This window comes from Rhinoderma darwinii (genome assembly GCF_050947455.1).
Source record: "Rhinoderma darwinii isolate aRhiDar2 chromosome 12 unlocalized genomic scaffold, aRhiDar2.hap1 SUPER_12_unloc_12, whole genome shotgun sequence".
Lineage (NCBI taxonomy): Eukaryota > Metazoa > Chordata > Amphibia > Anura > Rhinodermatidae > Rhinoderma > Rhinoderma darwinii.
This window is the reverse complement of record NW_027461865.1, coordinates 202,196-230,149: the sequence shown is the minus strand read 5'-3', so window position 1 is coordinate 230,149 and position 27,954 is coordinate 202,196. Positions and strand designations below refer to the sequence as shown.

The 27,954-nt window shown below is 43.3% G+C and overlaps 3 protein-coding genes across 4 annotated transcripts in view; 1 reads left to right on the top strand and 2 right to left on the bottom strand.

Moving 5' to 3' along the window:
* The window catches only part of LOC142698116 (protein kinase C delta type-like), a 354,404-nt gene that overhangs the window by 176,946 nt on the left and 149,504 nt on the right, over positions 1 to 27,954 (bottom strand). The window lies entirely within an intron of this gene.
* LOC142698120 (uncharacterized) lies at positions 5,625 to 8,014 on the bottom strand. The gene is made up of 2 exons (XM_075847801.1): positions 7,761 to 8,014; positions 5,625 to 6,585 (listed from the first exon to the last, which is right to left on the bottom strand). The coding sequence occupies exons 1-2, from the start codon at positions 7,816 to 7,818 to the stop codon at positions 5,867 to 5,869; spliced, it is 777 nt and encodes a 258-aa protein (XP_075703916.1). The 5' UTR covers positions 7,819 to 8,014; the 3' UTR covers positions 5,625 to 5,866.
* On the top strand, positions 8,985 to 11,428 carry LOC142698119 (uncharacterized). The gene is made up of 3 exons (XM_075847800.1): positions 8,985 to 9,292; positions 10,467 to 11,226; positions 11,339 to 11,428. Exons 1-2 carry the CDS (start codon positions 9,235 to 9,237, stop codon positions 11,183 to 11,185), a joined length of 777 nt encoding a protein of 258 aa, XP_075703915.1. The 5' UTR covers positions 8,985 to 9,234; the 3' UTR covers positions 11,186 to 11,226; positions 11,339 to 11,428.

The following is a 27,954-nucleotide window of genomic DNA, read 5'->3' as shown; positions in this document are numbered from 1 at the left end:
GAATTAGTAACCTTGTTAGAAGCACACACCGTGCAAGAAGAGACAAAGTCCACAACATCCTTGGGCAGCGTGGGCCACCAAAAGTGACGAGCAATCAGGTCTCGGGTTTTACAAACACCAGGGTGCCCAGCCAGTTTAGAACTGTGTCCCCATCGGAGAATTCTTCTCCTGCCTGCTAATCGAACAAAAGTCCTCCCCGGAGGGATGTCTCTAACCTGCAAAGGATTGGCAGTGATAATGCAGGACAGGTCTATAATAGTTTGAAGAGACTCCACCGTGTTATCCGTTTCAAATGACCTGGACAGGGCATCGGCCCTCACATTCCTGTCAGCGGCCACTCTGCGTGACAGGGATTTAGTCGTTGAGCGGACTGAAGGTAGGTGAGGTTCATGTGGTCGGTGTAGATTAGGATGGGGTGAGCTGCGCCCTCCAGCAGATGGCTCTACTTCTCCAGAGCCAATTTGATGGCCAGTAGCTCCTGATCCCCAACAGAGTAAATGCGCTCTGCAGAAGAAAAAAGTCTCGAGTAGTAGCCACATACTACTGCCTTTCCTTTGGGGCTCCTCTGGAACAGAAGTGCGCCTGCACCAACATAAAAGGCGTCCACCTCCAAAGAAAACTGTATATATACGTCAGGATGATAGAGGATTGAGGCAGAAGTAAAGGCTTTTTTGAGACTAAAAAATGTGGACTCTGCCTCTGGGGTCCACACCTTGGCGTTCACATCGTTCTTGGTAAGGGTGGAAATAGGAGATGTCAGCGATGAGACGTTTGGGATAAACTGCCGGTAGAAATTGGCAAATCCCAGGAAACGCTGTATGGACCTCAGACCTTGAGGACGTGGCCACTCCAGGACAGCTCTCACTTTCTCAGGATCCATCTTGAGACCTTGATCCGATATGATGTAGCCCAGGAAGTGCAGAGAACTCCTCTCAAAGACGCACTTCTCCAGCTTGGCGTATAAATATCAGCTTGGGGAGAAAATCAAAATATCATCGAGATAAACAACAACACAGATATAGAGGAGATCTCGGAAGATATCATTAACGAGTTCCTGAAACACTGCGGGAGCGTTACACAGTCCGAAGGGCATCACTACGTATTTGTAGTGCCCGTCACGGGTGTTAAATGCTGTCTTCCATTCGTCACACTGGCGGACCGGAGCGGAAGTGAGATGGGGACCAGCGCTCACAGATCCATGGCTGTGGGCGTCAGGAGGTGAGTGGAACCGACGGCCCCTGGCCATAGATGCTACATGTGAGTAAACTCGCTAATATACATTCCCGTCCCCCTTGGTGCTGTTTCTGAGATTTTCATAGATTTTTATAGCGCTGATGAGGAACCGGAAGTCTAGTTGTACAGTCTTCTTTGGTGACGACACGACTCTTCGTCATATGATCGGCCCCGCTGTACTCTATGTACTCGCTGTACTACTGCTCGTGCAGTATACGGAGCACAGCGCCGCTCTCTGAGAGGTTCCTCTGAGAGGTTCCTGTTGTTTCTCCTTTGCTTTATCCAATGCTAAAAACTAATAATGATTTTTTTTAAATGCAAGCCCCTCAGTTGGAGTCACTGGGACCCAACACTAGAATTTCATCTGATTTGACAGATTATGGCACAATTTTCTATGGGGAATTTATGGTGGTTATTTTGATATTCCCATACTGTTTTTTGTCACAGACCACCTACCTAAACATTGCTACAGACAAATCCACCTCTTCATGGTAAAGGTATTCTTTAATGTCAGTGCTGTCTTACAGCAGGATAATGCCCCAGCCACACTGCAAAAATCGTTCAGGACTGATGTGAGGAACATGGCAAAGAGTTCAAGGTGTTGACCTGGCCTCCATATTCTTAATTCAATCAATCATCTGTGAGATGTGCTGGAAAAACAAATCCAATCCATGGAGACCCCTACTCACAACTTACAGGACTTAACCCCTTAATGACGAAGCCTAGGTTGGGCCTTAAGGCTCAGAGCCCATTTGTCTAATCTGACATTATCTAAGGGGAGACATTTTCTCAACCTGTTGCAGGAAAATTTTATGGGCCAGTTTGTGGAAGACCCAACTAGAGGTGAAGCTCTGTTGGATCTGGTCATTTCTAATAATGCAGATCTTGTTGGGAACGTCAATGTTCGTGAAAACCTCGGTAACAGTGATCACAATATAGTTACATTTACCTATACTGTAAAAAACAAACACAGGCTGGGAGGGCAAAAACATTTAATTTTAAGAAAGCCAATTTCCCCAGGATGAAGGCGGCAATTCAGGATATAGACTGGGAAGAACTAATGTCAAATAATGGGACAAATGATAAATGGGAGATTTTCAAATCTACTTTGGGTTATTATAGTGCAAAATGTATTCCTATAGGTAACAAGTATAAACGACTCAAATTAAACCCCACATGGCTTACACCTTCTGTGAAAGGGGCAATACATGACAAAAAAAGGGCATTTAAAAAATACAAATCTGAGGGTACGTCTGAAGCCTTTGTAAAATATAAAGAGCTTAATAAAATCTGTAAAAATGTAATAAAATTAGCAAAAATACAAAATGAAAGGCAGGTGGCCAAGGATAGTAAAACAAATCCCAAAAAATTCTTCAAGTATATAAATGCTAAAAAGCCAAGGTCTGAACATGTAGGACCCCTAGATAATGGTAATGGGGAGTTGATCACAGGGGATCAAGAGAAGGCAGAGTTACTAAATGGGTTCTTTAGCTCTGTATATACAACTGAAGAAAGAGCAGCTGATGTAGCCGCTGCCAGTGCTGTTAATATATCAGTTGATATACGGAATTGGATGAATGTAGAGATGGTCCAAGCTAAATTAAATAAAATAAATGTGCACAAGGCCCCGGGACCAGATGGGATACACCCTAGAATTCTTAAAGAGCTTAGTTCAGTTATTTCTGTCCCCCTTTTCATAATATTCAGAGAATCTCTAGTGACTGGTATAGTGCCAAGGGACTGGTGCAGCGCAAATGTGGTGCCTATTTTCAAAAAGGGCTCTAGGTCTTCCCCGGGTAATTATAGACCAGTAAGCTTAACATCCATCGTGGGGAAAATGTTTGAGGGGCTATTGAGGGACTATATACAGGATTATGTGACAAAAAATAGCATTATAAGTGACAGCCAGCACGGTTTTACTAAGGACAGAAGTTGTCAAACTAACCTAATCTGTTTTTATGAAGAGGTGAGCAGAAGTCTAGACACAGGGGCCACTGTGGATATAGTGTTTATATGAAGAGGTGAGCAGAAGCCTAGACAGAGGGGCCGCTGTGGATATAGTGTTTATATGAAGAGGTGAGCAGAAGCCTAGACACAGGGGCCGCTGTGGATTTAGTGTTTTTGGACTTTGCAAAGGCATTTGACACTGTCCCCCATAGACGCCTAATGGGTAAATTAAGGACTATAGGTTTAGAAAATATAGTTTGTAATTGGATTGAGAATTGGCTCAAGGACCTTATCCAGAGAGTTGTGGTCAATGATTCCTTCTCTGAATGGTCCCCGGTTATAAGTGGTGTACCCCAGGGTTCAGTGCTGTGACCACTATTATTCAACTTATTTATTAATGATATAGAGCAGGGGATTAATAGCACTATTTCTATGTTTGCAGATGACACCAAGCTATGTAATATAGTTCAGTATATGGAAGATGTTCATGAATTGCAGGCAGATTTAAACAAACTAAGTGTTTGGGCATCCACTTGGCAGATGAAGTTTAATGTAGATAAATGTAAAGTTATGCATCTGGGTACGAACAACCTGCAAGCATCATATGTCCTAGGGGGAGCTACACTGGGGGAGTCACTTGATGAGAAGGATCTGGGTGTACTTGTAAATCATAAACTAAATAACAGCATGCAGTGTCAATCAGCTGCTTCAAAGGCCAGCAGGATATTGTCGTGTATTAAAAGAGGCATGGACTCACGGGACAGGGATGTAATATTGCCACTTTACAAAGCATTAGTGAGGCCTCATCTAGAATATGCAGTTCAGTTCTGGGCTCCAGTTCATAGAAAGGATGCCCTGGAGTTGGAAAAAATACAAAGAAGAGCAACGAAGCTAATTAGGGGCATGGAGAATTTAAGTTATGAGGAAAGATTAAAAGAATTAAACCTATTTAGCCTTGAAAAAAGACGACTAAGGGGGGACATGATTAATTTATATAAATATATTAATGGCACATACAAAAAATATGGTGAAATTCTGTTCCATGTAAAACCCCCTCAAAAAACAAGGGGGCACTCCCTCCGTCTGGAGAAAAAAAGGTTCAACCTGCAGAGGCGACAAGCCTTCTTTACTGTGAGAGCTGTGAATCTATGGAATAGCCTACCGCAGGAGCTGGTCACTGCAGGGACAGTAGATGGCTTTAAAAAAGGGTTAGATAATTTCCTAGAACAAAAAAGTATTAGCTCCTACGTGTAGAAATTTTTTCCTTCCCTTTTCCCGTCCCTTGGTTGAACTTGATGGACATGTGTCTTTTTCAGCCGTACTAACTATGTAACTATGTAACTATGACATGTGTCACTTTATGTGGTAATAACTTTGGAATGCCTTTATTTATCCAAGTGATTCTGAGACTGTTTTCTGGTGACACATTGAACTTTATGTTAGTGGTAAAATTTGGTTGATACATTCAGTGAAAAACAAAAAATTACAGAAAATGTGGTGTAAGGCAGATGGTTATACCACACTAAATAGTTATTAATTAACAATTTGTTTTTTTAAATAAAGGACTTAATATTGAAAAAAGTTGTTTTTTTTACAACTGTTTTTTTTTTGTCTCACTAGGTGACTTGAAGTCAGGAATCCCTGATCGCTATTCTAATACACTGACAGCAAACCTAAGGCAGGACAAACTAGACTTCCGTAGATGACAAACCCGGAGGCCATTGTTAGGCCTCCTGTTGCCATAACATGATGGAATAGAACGTCAAGGAGCAGGAAGGGGTTAAAGGATCTGCTAACGTCTTGGTGCCAGATACCACAGAACACTTTTAAAGATCTTCTGAAATCCATGTCCCAACGGGTCAGAGCTATTATGGCAGCACGAGGAGGACTACACAAGGCAGGTGGTTTTAATGTTATGTCTGGATGGTGTATATGTTAGTAATTAATTTCTATTAATTTGTACATTGATGGAAATTAGGGTATGTTCACACGCAAACTCAAAAATATCTGAAAATACAGAGCTGTTTTCAAGGTATTCAGCGTTTTTTTACGGCCGTTTTTGGAGCTGTTTTCAATATTGTCTAGGAAAAACGGCTCCAAAAGCGGCCCAAGAAGTGACTTGCACTTCTTTTGTGAACATACCCTAAAAAAAGAGTAATTTTTCTGTGCTTTTTATTTTTACAATATATATCAATCACCCTAAATATTGTAATCTTGGGGCCTACATTGCTCCTATGTAAACATGGGAACACCACCATTCTCACCAGTTTTAAGGCGTAATGTAAGTCTTAGGCCAAAATGTAGTAGTAGTCGAAACGCCAATCCAACCGAGATGGAATATGAAATATCCAAGATAGAAGGGAGTCCCAGGCATAAAATAAGATAAGATAACTTTATTAATCCCCGAAGGGAAATTCCAGTATCACATAAATGGATTCTGGGAAACGGCATCAGGGATCTTTTATTATTAGGTCTCTGTGCAGATTGAGATTCTGGCGTCCAAGGTGAAGATGATGAAGAAGACTAGGTGGTACTGTAGACAAAACAAAAAATAATCAGACCAGACGATAATCACTCAGCAATATACTGGTGCCGAAGCTCCAGCCATGATTTCACAAAAATACTATAGATGTCAGTGATCATATCTGTACTGCTGGTGTTTCTTCTGTACCACAGCTGTTGGTACTTATCTCCTGCTCTTTCTTTGAAAGGCATGGACGCGGCACAAGGGACAGCGTGGATTTGTCGGGATCCAATGTGCAATACAAGGCAGATGGAATATGTGAGAACATGGCAGAACGGTGACTTGCTCTCCAATCTCATAGTCCTCTAGGCATATAGTGCAGGACTGGATGTCTTCGTTTTCAGTAAAAGTTCGAGATGGGAGTCTATCAATCTGCCTGCCTCTCCTGCCTCGCCGACGTTGTCTTCTCTGCACAGGTCTGCTGTCTGTGGTCTCTGTTGTCGACTGTTGGTTGGGAAGCAGCTGACTGGTGCTTGGTGTTGGCTCCACCAGCCTGTTAGATGTTTGCTGAGGAGATCTGCTTCCTTCTCTGGATGGCTGCAGGTTTGGTAGCGGCTCACTGGTGCTGGGGTCTTGTGTTGGTTCCTCCAGCCTTTCGGATCTCTCCTGAGTAGTTGATGGAGTAGACGCAGGCTGGGATTCTCCAGAAATTCTGAGCTCGGTCGCACTATTAATACGACGGCCACTTGTCGTTTCAGACTGTTCTATTGGCTCAGATCGTAATGGGGACCGGCTTCTGTCCGCTCCGTCTTGCTGCAACCTACGGCGCGGTGGAACTTGACCACGTCTTCGTCTCCTGTCAGGGACATTGTCATGGTCTTCATCCTGCTCCACACTCTGACGCCTTCTATGTCCAGATCTTAATCTTCCATCAGCAATGCCTAGATGTGAAACAATGTGTATAACATATATTAATTATGTACAGAAAAAATGGGAAAAAAGATCAATACCAGACATTTCCTATGGACTCGCGTGGCCTTCTTTCTAGAGGAAAGCTCCCATGTTTTTCTTATCTTGGACAACCGTTTTGATACTATGAATATATACACAGTCGAGTCACATTATTATAGCTACTACTAATATCCAGAGTAACCGGCGTGTGCAGCACGGACAGCAGTAGACGGGCTGGGAGTGACTCAATAAGGTGCTGGTCAGTGGTCTCATATGTGGAGCCTCGCTGACTCCATACATCCCACATTTACTGGAGGGTGCGTGGGGGAGGATCCATAAAGCGAACAACACGATTGACGTGGTCCCACAGATGCTCAATTGGGTTCAAGTCTGGAGAAATAGGGGGCCAGGGAAGTACTTGGAAGTCTTGGTCGTGCTCTTCCAACCACTGTCGGGCATTTATAGTCGTGTGACATGTCGCATTGTCTTGCTTTAAGATTCCATTTGCTCCAGGGAAGACAATCAGCATGTATGGTGGATGTGATCTGTAACGATGGATTCATATCTAAATCGGTTCAGAGCCTTCCATATGGATGAGTGGCCCAGAAGAATGCCATGGAAAAATACCCCAGGCGCTGACGTCGCCGCCAGCTTTTTCCAGCAATGGTTGTAAAGTCCATCCTTTCGATGAAGCAAAAAACGTGATTTATCGGAGAAGACAACCCTTTGCCAATCATCGGTGCTCTGAGACCAATACTGCCGTGCAAATTGAAGCCATTTTTTCTGATGCACCTTTGTTACATAGGAGCAGTGACCATCCGTCGGGTTCGGAGCCCCATACGCAGTCGGGTTCGCTGAACTGTTGTATTAGACACACGTCTGGTAGCCAACGTTCACCTCTCAAATACATGGCACGTGGTGCTCTGCAGTTTCCATGTCCGTTATTCCCAATGATGCCATTTGTCCACTCACGATACACTGTCACCACAGCAGCACGCGAACAGTTCACAAACTGCGCTGTTTGAGAAATACCGCCGCCCTTGGTCCGAAAGCCAATAATCATCCCTTTTTGCAACTGAAAAACGGTGCATTTTTTGCGGACGCAAAACGGACACGTTTGTGTGAAACTAGTCTAAATGTATCTGATATAACTAGTTCCACTTACCTTGATTTATCCGGGAACTTTCGTCTATTGCAAGCTGCAAGAGTTCTCGGTAACTCATTGTTCCTTGTAGCAGGCGGCTTGATGTTTAAATTCAGGAACAATGGAAAAACGGGATTCCTCAAATAAGAGGGAATCTACCACGATGTTCAGAAGTTGCACTGGTGTTTAAGTGCCCTGAACAGATGATGTAGTAGTCGCTTTGTAGCACAAATTCGCTCTTTGAAAAACCAAGTGAAGTTTCAGCATCAGCATCAACTCGAGATATGGCACTGATGTGACCGCGCTTGGGGTCCTTAGAACTTCACGCCATTGTGATGTCACTGCTATAGATGCCACACCCTCCATTGTTCTGATGACATCACTGCCTGCAGTGATGTCATAATGCTTACGGTATGTCATAAACGGTCCCCTGCTCTGCATTATACCAATCACTGCAGCAAAGCCTCCAAATAAAAAACATAAATATATATTAAATTTTTTTATATTTACATATTGCAGCTGAAAATCTCTAATATTTGTTTAGTAAATGTTTCTCTATAATTGTTTAGTAAATGTTGTAGCACACAATTCATCTAAGTAAAAGTCTTAGTAACAGATTACCACAATGGAGAGGTGGAAATGTAACTTTATTTTTCTAAAACTAGATGGTTCTGGAGTAAATAAGAATCCTTTATAACCTAAAGAGGTTGTCTGGTATAAGAAACCCATTGTAAATACCCTATTGGGGAATTCTAAGTTAAGAAAGGACAAGTCTCTTATTGATTTCACTGTGTAATGCTTAGTTTCTCCTGTGGTGGCGCTGCAGGGGAATTCAACACTTCTCAAGTTCCATCACAGATTAAATCTGATCACTGGGGTCACAATCAGCGAAATTAAGCTGCACTATCTGGAAGTACAAATTACACTGAGACTAAGACTTACTAAGACTAAGTCTCTAAGACTTACTAAGACTTTTACTTAGATGAATTGTGTGCTACAACATTTACTAAACAATTATAGAGAAACATTTACTAAACAAATATTAGAGATTTTCAGCTGCAATATGTAAATATAAAAAAATGTAATATATATTTATTTTTTTATTTGGAGGCTTTGCTGCAGTGATTGGTATAATGCAGAGCAGGGGACCGTTTATGACATACCGTAAGCATTATGACATCACTGCAGGCAGTGATGTCATCAGAACAATGGAGGGTGTGGCATCTATAGCAGTGACATCACAATGGCGTGAAGTTCTAAGGACCCCAAGCGCGGTCACATCAGTGCCATATCTCGAGTTGATGCTGATGCTGAAACTTCACTTGGTTTTTCAAAGAGCAAATTTGTGCTACAAAGCGACTACTACATCATCTGTTCAGGGCACTTAAACACCAGTGCAACTTCTGAACATCGTGGTAGATTCCCTCTTATTTGAGGAATCCCGTTTTTCCATTGTTCCTGAATTTAAACATCAAGCCGCCTGCAACAAGGAACAATGAGTTACCGAGAACTCTTGCAGCTTGCAATAGACGAAAGTTCCCGGATAAATCAAGGTAAGTGGAACTTGTTATATCAGATACATTTAGGCTAGTTTCACACAAACGTGTCCGTTTTGCGTCCGCAAAAAATGCACCGTTTTTCAGTTGCAAAAAGGGATGATTATTGGCTTTCGGACCAAGGGCGGCGGTATTTCTCAAACAGCGCAGTTTGTGAACTGTTCGCGTGCTGCTGTGGTGACAGTGTATCGTGAGTGGACAAATGGCATCATTGGGAATAACGGACATGGAAACTGCAGAGCACCACGTGCCATGTATTTGAGAGGTGAACGTTGGCTACCAGACGTATGTCTAATACAACAGTTCAGCGAACCCGACTGCGTATGGGGCTCCGAACCCGACGGATGGTCACTGCTCCTATGTAACAAAGGTGCATCAGAGAAAATGGCTTCAATTTGCACGGCAGTATTGGTCTCAGAGCACCGATGATTGGCAAAGGGTTGTCTTCTCCGATAAATCAAGTTTTCTGCTTCATCGAAAGGATGGACTTTACAACCATTGCTGGAAAAAGCTGGCGGCGACGTCAGCGCCTGGGGTATTTTTCCATGGCATTCTCTGGGCCACTCATCCATATGGAAGGCTCTGAACCGATTTAGATATGAATCCATCGTTACAGATCACATCCACCATACATGCTGATTGTCTTCCCTGGAGCAAATGGAATCTTAAAGCAAGACAATGCGACATGTCACACGACTATAAATGCCCGACAGTGGTTGGAAGAGCACGAGCAAGACTTCCAAGTACTTCCCTGGCCCCCTATTTCTCCAGACTTGAACCCAATTGAGCATCTGTGGGACCACGTCAATCGTGTTGTTCGCTTTATGGATCCTCCCCCACGCACCCTCCAGTAAATGTGGGATGTATGGAGTCAGCGAGGCTCCACATATGAGACCACTTACCAGCACCTTATTGAGTCACTCCCAGCCCGTCTACTGCTGTCCGTGCTGCACACGCCGGTTACTCTGGATATTAGTAGTAGTTATAATAATGTGACTCGACTGTGTATATATTCATAGTATTAAAACGGTTGTCCAAGATTAGAAAGACATGGGAGCTTTCCTCTAGAAAGAAGGCCACGCGAGTCCATAGGAAATGTCTGGTATTGATCTTTTTTCCCATTTTTTCTGTACATAATTAATATATGTTATACACATTGTTTCACATCTAGGCATTGCTGATGGAAGATTAAGATCTGGACATAGAAGGCGTCAGAGTGTGGAACAGGATGAAGACCATGACAATGTCCCCGACAGGAGACGAAGACGTGGTCAAGTTCCACCGCGCCGTAGGTTGCAGCAAGACGGAGCGGACAGAAGCCGGTCCCCTTTACGACCTGAGCCAATAGAACAGTCTGAAACGACAATTGGCCGTCGTATTAATAGTGAGACCGAGCTCAGAATTCCTGTTGAATCCCGGCCTGGGTCTACTCCATCAACTACTCAGGAGAGATCCGAAAGGCTGGAGGAACCAACACAAGAGCCCAGCACCAGTGAGCCGCTACCAAACCTGCAGCCGTCCAGAGAAGGAAGCAGATCTCCTCAGCAAACATCTAACAGGCTGGTGGAGCCAACACCAAGCACCAGTCAGCTGCTTCCCAACCAACAGTCGACAACAGAGACCACAGACAGCAGACCTGTGCAGAGAAGACAACGTCGGCGAGGCAGGAGAGGCAGGCAGATTGATAGACTCCCATCTCGAACCTTTACTGAAAACGAAGACATCCAGTCCTGCACTATATGCCTAGAGGACTATGAGATTGGAGAGCAAGTCACCGTTCTGCCATGTTCTCACATATTCCATCTGCCTTGTATTGCACATTGGATCCCGACAAATCCACGCTGTCCCTTGTGCCGCGTCCATGCCTTTCAAAGAAAGAGGAGGAGATAAGTACCAACAGCTGTGGTGCAGAAGAAACACCAGCAGTACAGGTATGATCACTGACATCTATAGTATTTTTGTGAAATCATGGCTGGAGCTTCGGCACCAGTATATTGCTGAGTGATTATCGTCTGGTCTGATTATTTTTTGTTTTGTCTACAGTACCACCTAGTCTTCTTCATCATCTTCACCTTGGACGCCAGAATCTCAATCTGCACAGAGACCTAATAATAAAAGATCCCTGATGCCGTTTCCCAGAATCCATTTATGTGATACTGGAATTTCCCTTCGGGGATTAATAAAGTTATCTTATCTTATTTTATGCCTGGGACTCCCTTCTATTTTGGATATTTCATATTCCATCTCGGTTGGATTGGCGTTTCGACTACTACTACATTTTGGCCTAAGACTTACATTACGCCTTAAAACTGGTGAGAATGGTGGCGTTCCCATGTTTACATAGGAGCAATGTAGGCCCCAAGATTACAATATTTAGGGTGATTGATATATATTGTAAAAATAAAAATCACAGAAAAAATACTCTTTTTTTAGGGTATGTTCACAAAAGAAGTGCAAGTCACTTATGGGCCGCTTTTGGAGCCGTTTTTCCTAGACAATATTGAAAACAGCTCCAAAAACGGCCGTAAAAAACGCTGAAAACCTTGAAAACAGCTCTGTATTTTCAGATATTTTTGAGTTTGCGCGTGAACATACCCTAATTTCCATCAATGTACAAATGAATAGAAATTAATTACTAACATATACACCATCCAGACATAACATTAAAACCACCTGCCTTGTGTAGTCCTCCTCGTGCTGCCATAATAGCTCTGACCCGTTGGGACATGGATTTCAGAAGATCTTTAAAAGTGTCCTGTGGTATCTGGCACCAAGACGTTAGCAGATCCTTTAACCCCTTCCTGCTCCTTGACGTTCTATTCCATCATGTTATGGCAACAGGAGGCCTAACAATGGCCTCCGGGTTTGTCATCTACGGAAGCCTAGTTTGTCCTGCCTTAGGTTTGCTGTCAGTGAGTAACTGACAACACTTTTACACTGCACTACGCATGTAGTGCAGTGTATTAGAATAGCGATCAGGGATTCCTGACTTCAAGTCACCTAGTGAGACAAAAAAAAAACACTTGTATAAAAAAACTTTTTTCAATATTAAGTCCTTTATTTAAAAAAACAAATTGTTAACTAATAACTATTTTGTGTGTTATAACCATCTGCCTTACACCACATTTTCTGTAATTTTTTCTGTTTTTCACTGAATGTATCAACCAAATTTTACCACTAACATAAAGTTCAATGTGTCACCAGAAAACAGTCTCAGAATCACTTGGATAAATAAAGGCATTCCAAAGTTATTATTACCACATAAAGTGGCACATGTCATAGTTACATAGTTACATAGTTAGTACGGCTGAAAAAAGACACATGTCCATCAAGTTCAACCAAGGGACGGGAAAAGGGAAGGAAAAATTTCTACACATAGGAGCTAATACTTTTTTGTTCTAGGAAATTATCTAACCCTTTTTTAAAGCCATCTACTGTCCCTGCAGTGACCAGCTCCTGCGGTAGGCTATTCCATAGATTCTCCAGACGGAGGGAGTGTCCCCTTGTTTTTTGAGGGGGTTTTACATGGAACAGAATTTCACCATATTTTTTGTATGTGCCATTAATATATTTATATAAATTAATCATGTCCCCCCTTAGTCGTCTTTTTTCAAGGCTAAATAGGTTTAATTCTTTTAATCTTTCCTCATAACTTAAATTCTCCATGCCCCTAATTAGCTTTGTTGCTCTTCTTTGTATTTTTTCCAACTCCAGGGCATCCTTTCTATGAACTGGAGCCCAGAACTGAACTGCATATTCTAGATGAGGCCTCACTAATGCTTTGTAAAGTGGTAATATTACATCCCTGTCCCGCGAGTCCATGTCTCTTTTAATACACGACAATATCCTGCTGGCCTTTGAAGCAGCTGATTGACACTGCATGCTGTTATTGAGTTTATGATTTACAAGTACACCCAGATCCTTCTCAACAAGTGACTCCCCCAGTGTAGCTCCCCCTAGGACATATGATGCATGCAGGTTGTTCGTACCCAGATGCATAACTTTACATTTATCTACATTAAACTTCATCTGCCAAGTGGACGCCCAAACACTTAGTTTGTTTAAATCTGCCTGCAATTCATGAACATCTTCCATAGACTGAACTATATTATATAGCTTGGTGTCATCTGCAAAAATAGAAATAGTGCTATTAATCCCATCCTCTATATCATTAATAAATAAGTTGAATAATAGTGGTCCCAGCACTGAACCCTGGGGTACACCACTTATTACCGGGGACCATTCAGAGTAGGAATCATTGACCACAACTCTCTGGATACGGTCCTTGAGCCAATTCTCAATCCAATTACAAACTATATTTTCTAAACCTATAGTCCTTAATTTACCCATTAGGCGTCTATGGGGGACAGTGTCAAATGCCTTTGCAAAGTCCAAAAACACTAAATCCACAGCAGCCCCTCTGTCTAGACTTCTGCTCACCTCTTCATATAATCACTATATCCACAGCGGCCCCTCTGTCTAGGCTTCTGCTCACCTCTTCATATAAACACTATATCCACAGCGGCCCCTCTGTCTAGACTTCTGCTCACCTCTTCATAAAAACAGATTAGGTTAGTTTGACAACTTCTGTCCTTAGTAAAACCGTGCTGGCTGTCACTTATAATACTATTTATTGTCACATAATCCTGTATATAGTCCCTCAATAGCCCCTCAAACATTTTCCCCACGATGGATGTTAAGCTTACTGGTCTATAATTACCCGGGGAAGACCTAGAGCCCTTTTTGAAAATAGGCACCACATTTGCCCTGCGCCAGTCCCTTGGCACTATTCCAGTCACTAGAGATTCTCTGAATATTATGAAAAGGGGGACAGAAATAACTGAACTAAGCTCTTTAAGAATTCTAGCGTGTATCCCATCTGGTCCGGGGCCTTGTGCACATTTATTTTATTTAATTTAGCTTGGACAATATCTACATTCATCCAATTCAATATATCAACTGATATATTAACAGCACTGGCACCGGCTACATCAGCTGCTCTTTCTTCTGTTGTATATACAGAGCAAAAGAACCCATTCAGTAACTCTGCCTTCTCTTGATCTTCTATGACCAACTCCCCATTACCACTATCTAGGGGTCCTACATGTTCAGATTTTGGCTTTTTAGCATTTATATACTTGAAGAATTTTTTGGGATTTGTTCTACTATCCTTGGCCACCTGCCTTTCATTTTGTATTTTTGCTAATTTTATTACATTTTTACAGATTTTATTAAGCTCTTTATATTTTACAAAGGCTTCAGACGTACCCTCAGATTTGTATTTTTTAAATGCCCTTTTTTTGTCGTGTATTGCCCCTTTCACAGAAGGTGTAAGCCATGTGGGATTTAATTTTAGTCGTTTATACTTGTTACCTATAGGAATAAATTTTGCACTATAATAACCCAAAGTAGATTTGAAAATCTCCCATTTATCATTTGTCCCATTATTTGACATTAGTTCTTCCCAGTCTATATCCTGAATTGCCGCCTTCATCCTGGGGAAATTGGCTTTCTTAAAATTAAATGTTTTTGCCCTCCCAGCCTGTGTTTGTTTTTTACAGTATAGGTAAAATGTAACTATATTGTGATCACTGTTACCGAGGTTTTCACGAACATTGACGTTCCCAACAAGCTCTGCATTATTAGAAATGACCAGATCCAACAGAGCTTCACCTCTAGTAGGGTCTTCCACAAACTGGCCTATAAAATTTTCCTGCAACAGCTTGAGGAAATGTCTCCCCTTAGAAAATGTCAGATTAGACAAATGGGCTCTGAGCCTTAAGGCCCAACCTAGGCTTCGTCATTAAGGGGTTAAGTCCTGTAAGTTGTGAGTAGGGGTCTCCATGGATTGGATTTGTTTTTCCAGCACATCTATCAGATGATCGATTGAATTAAGAATATGGAGGCCAGCTGTCACGGACACTGGGTTTGTGGACGCACTAGGCCGCTCCACCGTAGCGGGGAGGCAGCTGACCAGGTCACAGTCTATGTGAAAGTAAGATGGCAGACAGTAATGCTTAGCTACCTGAAATAGTCCGGGCGGTGGCTGTGGCTTCAGCACGGATGGAGGCAGGTGCGGAAAGTGGCGCCAGACGTGGCGGGCAGTATCCGATGAGCAGATGGCACTTGACGTGGCAGAAGACACTTGATGTGGCAGATGGCACTTGATGTGGCAGATGGCACTTGACGTGGCAGATGGCACTTGACGTGGCAGATGACACTTGAACACGGGTAGGCACAGGAACAATGCGGAATACAGGAACGGTAATAGGGCATGGGTAACAGCGGGAACGGGAGACACTAAGGGACCATTTGCAAGACAGACTGGGAAAGACTAACAACGCTCAGGCAAGGATCAGAAGGGCTGGGGCATTCTTATAGAGCAGGAAGTCATGTGGGTTAATGATCATTGTTTTCATGTGCGCGCGCTGGCCCTTACGGGACCCAGCCGGACGGAGCGGAAGCGAGCGCTGGCCTCTCCTAGGAGGGAGACGGAGGCCAGCGCTCACAGATCCATGGCTGCGGGCATCGGGAGGTGAGTGAACTCGACGGCCCGCGGCCATGGGCGCTACAGTATCCACCCCTCTTACGCCCCCTCTTCTTGGTGCCAGAGTGAGAGAGGAACTTTTTAATAAGAGTAGGGGCGCTGAGGTTCTCTTCTGGCTCCCAGGACCTCTCCTCAGGACCAAACCCTCTCCAGTCCACCAGATAGAAAGTCCTTCCTCCTACCCTCTTGCGGTCCAGGATCTCCTTTACCTCGAATACATCAGAAGGGCCGCTGGAAGCAACTGTGGAACTAGAGGTCTTGCTGTAGCGGTTCAGGACCACAGGTTTCAGGAGGGACACATGGAAGGAGTTAGGGATTCTGAGGGTAGGGGGCAGCTGCAGCTTATAGGAAACAGGGTTAATTTGTTGCAGGATCTCGAAGGGACCAAGGAACCTGGGAGCAAACTTGTATGAAGGCACCCTCAAGTGAATGTTTCGAGAGGACAGCCAGACTTTAGTCCCTGGAAGATACTGAGGCGGCTCTCTTCTTTTGGTATCTGCCTTACGCTTCATGCGGTCTACCGCCAGCAAAATAGAGGACCGGGTCTGTTGCCAGATTTGCAGGAAGTCCCCATATGCAGAGTCAGCAGCGGGTACCTGAGATGAAGTCGACACTGGAAGAGGAACTCTGGGATGTTGACTGTACACGATGTGAAACGGAGTGGAAGTGGTGGACTCACTTGTGTGGTTATTATATGAAAACTCATCCCATGGAAGAAGTTGTACCCAGTTATCGTGCTGTGAAGAGATGAAGTTGCGGAGATAATTTTCCATGATCTGGTTGATCCTCTCAACTTGCCCATTGGACTGGGGGTGATAGGCAGAGGAAAAGTCCAAACTCACATCCAGGAGTTTACAGAGGGCTCTCCAGAACTTGGAGGTAAACTGAACCCCCCGGTCGGACACAATGTGAAGAGGCATGCCATGCAAGCGGAAGATGTGCTGAATGAAGGAAATTGCCAGTCGAGGAGCAGAGGGTAGGCCGGTCAGCGGGATAAAATGTGCCATCTTAGAGAACCGGTCCACCACCACCCAGATGGTGTTGCATCCTGCTGAGAGAGGAAGGTCCGTGACAAAGTCCATAGCGATGTGCTGCCAGGGGGCACTGGGTACAGGCAGGGGTTGAAGCAGGCCGGCAGGCTTGCTGTGAGCCACTTTGTTAGAGGCACACACCGTGCAAGCAGAGACAAAGTCCAGAACATCCTTAGGTAGCGTGGGCCACCAGAAGGGACGAGCGATCAGGTCTTGGGTCTTACGGACACCGGCGTGCCCAGCTAGTTTAGAACTGTGTCCCCAGCGGAGAATTCTTTTTCTGTCTGCCAACCGAACAAAAGTTCTCCCTGGAGGGATATTTCTAAGCTGCAGAGGATTGGCGGTGACAATGCAGGATGGGTCTATGATCGTCTGAAGGGACTCCACCGTGTCTTCCGTTTCAAATGATCTGGACAGGGCATCGGCCCTCACGTTCTTGTCAGCGGGACGTTAGTGGAGTAGAAATTGGAAATGGGTGACCACCTGGCTTGACGAGGATTCAGTCTTTGTGCAGACTGAAGGTAAGTGAGATTCTTGTGGTCAGTGAAGATCAGGATGGGGTGAGCAGCGCCCTCCAGAAGATGTCTCCACTCCTCCAGGGCCAATTTGATAGCCAGTAGCTCCCGATCTCCAATGGAATAATTGCGCTCAGCAGAGGAAAACAGTCTTGAGTAGTAGCCACATACTACTGCCTTTCCTTTGGAGCTCCTCTGGAACAGAAGTGCGCCTGCACAAACAAAATTTATTTAGGGGTCTAGTCTGGGGTCTGTATTTTTTAGCGGACTGGTCTGGGAGTCTGTATTCATTTAGGGGTCTGGTCTGGGGGTCTGCATTTATTTAGCGGTCTGGTCTGGGGTCTGTATTTATTTAGGGGTCTAGTCTGGGGTCTGCATTTATTTAAGGGTCTAGTCTTGGGTCTGTATTTAGGTGTCCGGTCTGGGGTCTGTATTTATTTAGGGGTCCGGTCTGGGGTCTGTATTTATTTAGGGGACTGGTCTGTGGTCTCCATTGATTTAGGGGTCTGGTCTGGGGTCTGCATTTATTTAGGTGTCTGGTCTGGGGTCTGTATTTATTTAGGGGTCTGGTCTGGGGTCTGTAGTTATTTAGGGGTCTGGTCTGGGGTCTGTATTTATTTAGGGGTCTGGTCTGGGGGTCTGCATTTATTTAGGGGTCTGGTCTTGGGTCTGTATTTATTTAGGCGTCCGGTACATGGTCTGCATTAATTTGGGGGTCTGGTCTGGGGTCTGTATTTATTAAGGGGTCTAGTCTGGGGTCTGTATTTTTTTAGGTGTCCGGTCAGGGGTCTGCATTTATTTAGGGGTCTAGTCTGGGGTCTGTATTTATTTAGGGGTCCAGTCTGGGGTCTGTATTTATTTAGGGGTCCGGTCAGGGGTCTGAATTTATTTAGGCGTCTAGTCTGGGGTCTGTATTTTTTAGGGGTCTGGTCTGGGAGTCTGTATTCATTTAGGGGTCTGGTCTGGGGGTCTGCATTTATTTAGCGGTCTGGTCTGGGGTCTGTATTTATTTAGGGGTCTAGTCTTGGGTCTGTATTTAGGTGTCCGGTCTGGGGTCTGTATTTATTTAGGGGTCCGGTCTGGGGTCTGTATTTATTTAGGGGACTGGTCTGTGGTCTCCATTGATTTAGGGGTCTGGTCTGGGGTCTGCATTTATTTAGGTGTCTGGTTTGGGGTCTGTATTTATTTAGGGGTCTGGTCTGGGGTCTGTATAAATAAATACAGACGCCAGACCAGACCCTAAGTTAATGCAGACACCAGACCGGACCCCTAAATAAATACAGACCCCAGACCGGACACCTAAATACAGACCCAAGACTAGACCCTTAAATAAATGCAGACGCCAGACCAGACCCCTAAATAAATGCAAACCCTAGACCAGACCCCTAAATAAATACAGACCCAGGAATAGAGCACTAAATGAATACAGACCCCAGACCAGACCCCTTAATAAATACAGATCCCAGACCCAACCCCTAAATTAATGCAGACCCCAGACCGGACCCCTAAATAAATACAGACCCCAGACCAGACCCCTAAATAAATGCAGACCTTAGACCAGACCCCTAAATAAATACAGACCCAAGACTAGACCCGTAAATAAATACAGACCACAGAGTGGACCCCTAAATAAATAGACCCCTAACTAAATACAGACCCCAGACCAGACCCCTAAATAACTACAGACCCCAGAACAGACCCCTAAATAAATACAGACCCCAGACCAGACCCCTAAATAAATACAGACCCCAGACCACTTCCCTAAATAAATACAGACCACAGACCAGACCCCTAAATAAATACAGACCCCAGACTGGACCCCTAAATAAATAGACCCCAGACTAGAACCCTAAATAAATGCAGACACCAGACCAGACCACTAAATCAATTAAGACCACAGACCAGTACCCTAAATAAATACAGACCCCAGACCAGACACCTAAATAAATGCAGACGCCAGACCAGAACCCTAAATCAATGGAGACCACAGACCAGACCCCTAAATAAATACAGACCCCAGACCAGACCCCTAAATAAATACAGACCCCAGACCAGAACCCTAAATAAATACTGACCCCAGACCCCTAAATAAGTTTTTAATTCTCCTCTCTATATCAAATCTAGGGTCATAACTTAATAGTCTATAGACCTTAGTGTCATTCAATTGTCTATGAGCTTCAGCAATTTAGGATTTGGAGTCCATAACCACAACCGCACCCCCTTTGTCGGCGGGTTTAATGGTGAGGTCGAGGCTATGGACCAGCTCATCCAATGCAGATAATCAAGTGTAGTAATATTAGGATGTTTCAAAGTATTACCATATGTACTAGACCGTAGATCGTCGGCGCCTCTTATGTCCCGCTCTCCTGGTGGGTTTTCGTTTCTGATTTCCATATTGTCGACTCCTAAAAAATCTGTATGGCTTGAGCTGTTACTCTGGGTCTGATCAAGAGGTCGATCTTCACCATTGATGTTCCTGTATATATCCCGATTTTTATGTTCCCTCCTTGGTAGTCCCACCATACGATCATTAGAGTTGTCCCATGAATAAACGTGTCCAGTCTTATAATCAAGTTGGTCTCTATACCATTTTCTTTTCTTGGTGGTTTCTGTCTCCAATCTAGCTTTACTCAATGTAGTATGTAATTTCTCAATATGTAGACTAAAATCCTCAGCAGACACTAGCGACTGTAATACATTCTCCAATTCCTTTACTTTAGCCTTTACCCAAATGAGATCTCTCTGTAAAAAATCCATATTCAATAAAATGATATCCAAAGCGTACCTAGTTGATAATTGCTCATGTTTGATACGGAATTCATCATGTTGAGTATGCATTGTAGGCTTCAAATGGGGACGCATACCACGTGGAATCATCTTGTTTTTGTAATATTGACCAAGTGTAAGGAGATGCAATTCCACATTGATCAACTTTTTTGATTCAAACTCCAAATTTCTTTTTACATCTGGTAATGATGGTACACTCAAGAAAGAGACATCCCCTTCTGCTCCATTCAAAATTCTAGCAATGTCCTCCTCCGTAAAAACAGTAGAGTTGGCTGAAGGCATATCCTGCAAAGTACCGATTTTGTTCCATGGTATCAGCAATAGAAAAAGTGGAATAAGGTGCCAGCTGAGTAGATCCAAATATATTCAAACAGAGAAAGCAGCAGCACTCAATCTCAGTAAGAGAAAGCTTACACATGTGAACGGGTGCCCTGCTATAAATGGATCAATTGTCCACTCATGTGTAGGGGCAATGTATTTGAGCTCCCTCAAACACACAGAAAGTACAACATTAGACAGCACTTTACGTGCGATTCTGATTGGATCATTGACGTGTTATGGTGCCCCTGCCAGTTATTATATGTTGGTGAAACCACCTGCGACTTCAAAACTAGGTTGAATAACCATCGGTATTCCATTAGGAAACATAAAGGAGATTTGCCATGCGCGAAACATTTTTTTGAACTAGGACATACCGAAAGAGATTTAAAATGTCTGATTTTGGAACATATTCCACTTCCCCAGAGTGGGGGTGATAGGAATGTATTACTACATAAATGTCAATCAAAGGGGATTTTCCTTTTGGAAACATTGAGACGGAAAGGTCTGAATGTTGAATTGAATGTCGCTAGGGCTACTCTCTGAGACTCATCTCTGACATCTGCATTCATCCTCTAGCAATGTTCTGCTTTTGTCTATTATTCTTTTTTTGGTTTTGTATTTTGTTATATGAGATGTATATATATATACCTTGATCTTTGACACTTTATTTTTCTATTTTAGATCATAAGGTGAATGTAGACCACTTCAGACCACAAGATACAAAATTGACCAAGAATAAATGGAAGATGGAAATTGGATATTCATATTTTGATGTCCTGTGAATAGTTTTCATGTATTAATGTTTTGGAAAATATTTCTTTCAATGTATGTGAAAGGGGCGCAGCAATAATGTAAATATTAGTGTATAAACTGACTGATGTAATAAGCTACTGTGGAGTTCTCATGGGTTGGATCCATGATTGCTGGTTATTGTGGTTGGACTTGGCACACGGGAGTGGGATACTGTCGCTCTACTAACCTTGGTGTAGCTTTTCATGGAGCACATAACTGGGACCCTGATCCCTCCCCTTTCGTGTGAGTCCTTTATCCGCAGTTTAATATACCTTATAACTGCCATCGACTATATAGAATTTCTATGACATTTTTAGGAATGGATTTATTTGCTGCACTTGGTTTTCTTGCTGCTTCCCTCTCATACATATACATTTGTATATACAGGTGTTTTACCTTCTCTTGATGCTGATCCTGGACATCTTCGGACATATATATGTCCTGAATATTTATCAATTCTGTCATTCCGTGGTTTGATGTATTTTGTGTCTATATGTATTTGTGAAACATTTTGCTTGATAAGCTATTTACAATAATATTGATTGTTACCTGTCACTTGGCAACGTGTTGCGGAACTTCTTTCCGGTTCTCGCTAGTGGAATGTGTGCACAATGGCGTCAGGAGTTTGTTGATTACCTGTAACCAGGCAACTTCCTATAGACGTGACTTGCTGGTGCTGTCAGCCTGACGCATGCGCACCTGCTAACAATAAATGCCTGATAGGGAGGACTTGAGTCAAACACATACCAGCACTTTGCATAAATTAAATATCAGTCTTTTGATTGGTCAGTGGTCTGACAGCCGTAACTTGATACACATCTTGTGGAATATTTGATTACATTGTAATTAGGTCTATATTAAGTCGTTCTAATATATAGACGTTTTTAGATGTTATTAAATATGTCACTTGTCACTTTCTGTATCAATGTTTTATTTTTTGATACCGTAACTTTTGTTTTACACGTAACTAAATGCTGTTTGTATTTGTGATACTATTGTAATGAGCTTGATTGCTTGTATTTGATGCACACTATAGAAACCATGACTGTTGTACACACCATTATGCTCGAAAAAAGTCCTAATGTTGGACTGAAACGTCGCACCTCTGTATGTTGGCTTGAATAAATCACCGTTTTTTTTCATTCACCCTGTTGGAGTGCTGCAAGATTTATTTCTCCTGAATATTGATACAGTCCTAGGATCTGGACTGCTTGCTGGCACCCGTTCACATATGTAAGCTTTCTCTTACTGAGATTGAGTGCTGCTGCTTTCTCTGTTTGAATATATATATATATATATATATATATATATATATATATATCAGAGTCTGATGGTCAGTTGTATATACAGTGTCCAGAGTCTGGTGGTCAGTGATACATATAGCATCCAGAGTCTGGTGGTCAGTTATACATATAGCATCCAGAGTCTGGTGATCAGTTATACATATAGCATCCAGAGTCTGGTGGTCAGTGATACATATAGTTTCCAGAGTCTGATGATCAGCTGTATATATAGTGTCTAGAGTCTGGTGTTCAATGGTACACATAGTAACCAGAGTCTTGTTGTAAAGGATCTGCCAGACACAGCTTCTGTGTCGACGCCCGTGGTTAATCAGTCTGTATCTGTTCCTAGTAATAGAAAAAGAGAAATAATACAGCATATACGGAGATATATACAGCAGGGTCAGATAGAAAAGACCAAGACAAACAGAATCAACCATGTACTAAACTGCCATTGTGTTAGTTCTGTCTTCTGTTTTCTGTTGTCTCCCCTGTGGTGTCCGCACAGACGCTCTGTTGCGCATGCGCAGTGTGGCCTACATCCGGGAGTGCCGCTTAGCGTCTTACGTCGCTATGGTGATTTTCACCATGCGGCGTCTTCTCCATCTGACGCGCGGCGCGTCCCGTGATGTGGGCGTCACTGGGCGTGTGTTCCGAGCGCCGATTTGCGCTCATCACAGGTGAGCCTAATTTTATGCTCTTTATTTATAACCCTGGAGTACCATTTTAAATTAGCCTCCTGACGAAGCCGGTCTATCGGGCGAAACGCGCGTCGAGGCGCTTGTTCACCCAGTTCTTCTGATCCTCCACGCTCTCTCAACATGTCTCAGGGTATGTGTCTGTATTTTTGCTAAACTTGCACTGATCTTTGGGCTACACTGTTTAACTATGGCAGCTGCATTTCTCTATGGCTATTTTAGCTACACTATCTATTGATATACGTCAACAGCCACACTCTTTTCTTGTGCTGATTTCTACCCAGCAGTATTGTATATCTATTTAGCTATACTGCGCTGTCCTTTTACGCATTATTTTATGTATATCTATTTAGCTGCACCTTTTTTGTGTTGGCTCTGACGTATTATCATTATATGGACATTGCCATAAGCTATTCTGCCCTTTCCTATTTGTATAGGCTTTGATATTATACAGGCCACCTTCACACTGTTTTGGCTACATGTGGGATTTACATCATACACCCCTGGGCTTGTGTCATTATTGAATATTATTTGAGCGTGTGAGCGATCATTAGTACATGGTTGATTCTGTTTGTCTTGGTCTTTTCTATCTGACCCTGCTGTATATGTCTCCGTATATGCTGTATTATTTCTCTTTTTCTATTACTGTGCTATTTTGTCATTATATTTAATAAAGATATTTTTTGTGCTTTTTATATTGAGTACAATATTTTCTTTAGGGATATGTCCCATCTGGTTCGTTTTTAGGTTTTATTGCTATAGGGGACCCCATTACATGCCATTTCTTTGGTGCGAGGTTTTTGGTTAGGTTGTCTTGACTATTCTTGTCTGTGTTTACAGAATATACCTCAGGATTTATGGATTTCAGGAAAAGAGATAAGGATTGGATTACACAACTTGGTACCATATTCGGAGAGAATTCAGCAGTGACTACAGAAAGTAGTAACATTAAGGGCTTGAAACTTAAAATACGTGATCTTCTCAAAAAACGCACCAAAGTTTGGTGGAACAAGGCAGCCTTGGAAAATTATCTGCAGAAAGATATTATACCTCGCGGCCTACACCTGCAGGTGTTCCCCACTTTGGATACGGAGGATCCTTCTTTTGTTGCGAAATGGGAAGATTCCCTTACTAAATGTTCGCGCACGCTTATTGAGCTGCTCATTGGGGCAGATCGTAGAACCCTCGACTCTCTGGAAAAGTATATTGATTCCCTTAAAGGGAATGTGTTGCCAGAAAAACATGTTTTTTTTTTAAAAATTAAACATTTAGTGTGTGGGTGATTAAACATTGTTCAAATTTTTTTTATTTTTTTGCACGAGTCCAGGAAATATTATAAATTATTTCTAATTTATAATACTACCCATTTTTGGTCACTAGATGGAGCTGTTCCCAAAATTGCAGCATTGCAACATTGGGTTAAAAGCCCTCGCTCTAGTGAGCTCTCAGCATCCCCCCCTCCTTTATCCTGGCTAGTGCCGGGATAAACGAGGGGTTTGAACGATGTAACCTCCTACACTGTGTGTCGCCATTTTTTGAGCTAACCCACAGTGTAGTAGGTTTACATACAGTAGTAAACACACACAAACACGAACATACATTGAAATCTCTTACCTGCTCCTGCCGCCGCGGCTCCCTCCGGCCCGTCCGCTCCGTTTGCTGCCGCTGGTGCAAGTGCACAAATCCGGAAGCCGCGACCGGAAGTAGTAATATTACTGTCCGGCCGCGACTTCCGGTCCACAGGAAATTCCGGACGGCGCCAATTTCGAATAGGACTGTGTGGGAGCGGCGCATGCGCAGTTCCCACACAGACGCCGTACACTGCAGTCAATGGGACGGGAGCCGTTCGCAGTCCCTATGGGACTGTGGCTGCCGTATTCCATGTCTGTATGTGTCGTTAATCGACACACACAGAAATGGAACAAAAAATGGCAGCCCCCATAGGGAAGAAAAAGTGTAAAAATAAGAAAACGTAAAACACAAACACACAAATGAATATAAACGTTTTTAATAAAGCACTAACATCTTTAACATATAAAAAAATAATTTGTGATGACACTGTTCCTTTAAGGAAAAGATACATCAATCTCTTAGTACAGAAGAGCTTGGCACTTTTGATAAGGCATTGGAGGAGGAGCTGAAAAAGTGGGAGAGAGAGATACAAGATCTCAAAACCAGAAAATTTCAGCGCGATTTGAGTGATTTCCAGTCAAATAAAATCTATCGTTGGCATACCAAAAGGGCTTGGTCCCTGTCCCGTTCTGTCTCCTCTGCCTCTCTTGTATCTGAAGAAGAATGTGGCGGTTTTTTAGACAAACCTCAGGCCACAGGAGATGGAGACCCCCTGTTCGACCCCAGAACACCGGCAGTCAAAAGAAAGACCAGAGGGGTATTCAACAGGGACAAGAGAAACAGGAGGCTCTAAAGGTAATTAACCTCTCTTCCCATATTCTGTCGTCCTCCCAAATAAATGTTCTGCAAAAGGGTCTGTCTTTTTTCCCCCACAGGTAAATTTGATCTTTTTACCACCATCAAGGATTTGGCTCTTTTCTCTAGAAAACTACTTTTTAAAAAACATTTTGGTAGAAGGGATTATAGTGCTGCCATGGGTTCTCCGGCAGAGAAACAGGCATTTGATGCCCTTCTATCACTTCTAGAGGAACAGGAGGCTCACACTGATCCCAGACTTCCCATGCATCTGTGCCGCCGCTCTCAACATTTCCCCCCTTTCACCTTATGCCCCTCAGTGGATATTTTTTTCAAATTAGTCAAGAAGGATTTGGAAAGTATTTCCGAGTCTAGTACATCATGTAATCTTAACTATAAGGAGAGGCAAGCTATTCTGGAACTTAGAAAACTTAGGGACGTTATTATTAAACCAGCTGATAAGGGGGGCAATGTTGTATTATGGCCGGCACAGATGTATGAATGTGAGGCCTTTCGTCAACTAGACATGAGCCATTGTTATCGTAGGTTACCATCAGATCCTACGCTAGCCTTTAAAGCAGAACTAGATAGTTTATTGCAACAAGGTGTGGATTCCAATATTATCAACTCCAAATTAAGAGATGGTCTTTCCGTGGACTTTCCCATCAAGCCCACTTTTTATTTACTGCCTAAAGTGCACAAAAATGTCATCTGCCCTCCCGGGCGCCCAATAGTGTCAGGGATTGGTGGCCTATGTGAGAACATCTGCATATTCGTGGATTTTTATCTACAGAAATGTGTGGAAACCCTGCCGTCATACATCAGGGATACCACGGATATGTTACAACGTCTTGATGGGCTGTATCTTGAGGATGACATGCTTCTTGTCACATGTGACGTGGAGTCCCTGTATACATCTATATGCCATGACCACGGGATCCGAGCATCTAGACATTTTTTACAGATGACTAATCATGACCCGGATCTTGTTGAGTTTATTCTATGCCTTCTCGACTTTGCACTAACACATAATTTTTTTGTATTCAAGGACCGTCTCTTCCTACAGCTCCAGGGCACAGCAATGGGGGCCACTTGTGCACCCTCATATACTAATCTGTTCCTGGGGCTGTGGGAGTGGGAGACTGTGCAGCAGATTCCGGGTCATGATTCAGTGCTCCTGTGGTCACGGTATATAGATGATATTCTATTCATCTGGCAAGGCTCCACGTCTAGCTTGGAATCTTTCCTTGATTCCCTTAACAGGAATGATATCAACATCAAATTGACATGGAAGTTTAGCTTGACATGCGTTGACTTTCTGGATATCAAGATTTGCAGAGATAATAGCGGTTTTATTTCTACCGATATTTTCAGGAAAAAAACTTCCACAAATGCCCTCCTCCATGCCACGTCTGCCCACTACCCGAAGGTTACAACATCTATACCCGTGGGCCAGTTTTTGAGGGCAAAGCGTATCTGCTCCAGTGACAGCAACTTTGAGCGTCAAGCTTTGGACCTTACAGCAAGATTCAAGAGTCGTGGGTACAGTCAGAGGGTCATTAAGAAAGGCTACCTAAGAGCTAAAAATTCAACTCGCGATGGACTTCTGGTGAGTAGACCCAAGAGACACAAAATAGATCAGAATGTCAGATTTATCACCACTTTCAACCCTCATTGGACTGAGATTCGTGATATTTTGCAAAAGCACTGGCGGGTCCTCCTCACTGATCGCGACTTGGCAGGGGTCTTACCCAGTTACCCCTCCATTACTTGGAGGCGGTCTAGAAATCTTAAGGACCTTCTGACTGCGAGTCACTATATTCCTAGTGCTGCGCCCAACCCGTTTGGGAGTAGAGGCCCTCCCTGGGGCTCGTATAACTGCGGTCATTGTTCTGCCTGTAAATACATTCTACGTACCTCTAACTTTTATAGCTCAAGCGGAAGGAAAGATTATAAAATTGTCTACCACATCACGTGCAATACCGTAGCTGTGGTGTACTTTGCTACCTGTCCGTGTGGGCTCATTTATGTTGGTATGACTACCAGGCAATTGAAGGTGCGGGTGCTGGAACACGTGAGTAAGATCAAATCGGCACTCAATGTCGTGGATATTGACAAACTCCAGCCTGTTGCACGGCATTTTCGCGAGTTCCACTCCTGTAATCCAAGGGGGTTTGAGGTACGTGGAATTGATAAGATCTCTTTGGGTTGTAGATGTGGCGATGTACGTGTGGCGTTATTGAGAAAAGAGATGAAGTGGA

Excerpts from the sequence above, each read along its gene's own strand:
- LOC142698120 (XM_075847801.1), bottom strand. The coding sequence starts at position 7,818 with ATGAGTTACCGAGAACTCTTGCAGCTTGCAATAGACGAAAGTTCCCGG. Across the intron at positions 6,586-7,760 it reads AAGTTCCCGGATAAATCAAG|GCATTGCTGATGGAAGATTA; the intron begins GTAAGTGGAACT and ends TTTCACATCTAG.
- LOC142698119 (XM_075847800.1), top strand. The coding sequence starts at position 9,235 with ATGAGTTACCGAGAACTCTTGCAGCTTGCAATAGACGAAAGTTCCCGG. Across the intron at positions 9,293-10,466 it reads AAGTTCCCGGATAAATCAAG|GCATTGCTGATGGAAGATTA; the intron begins GTAAGTGGAACT and ends TTTCACATCTAG.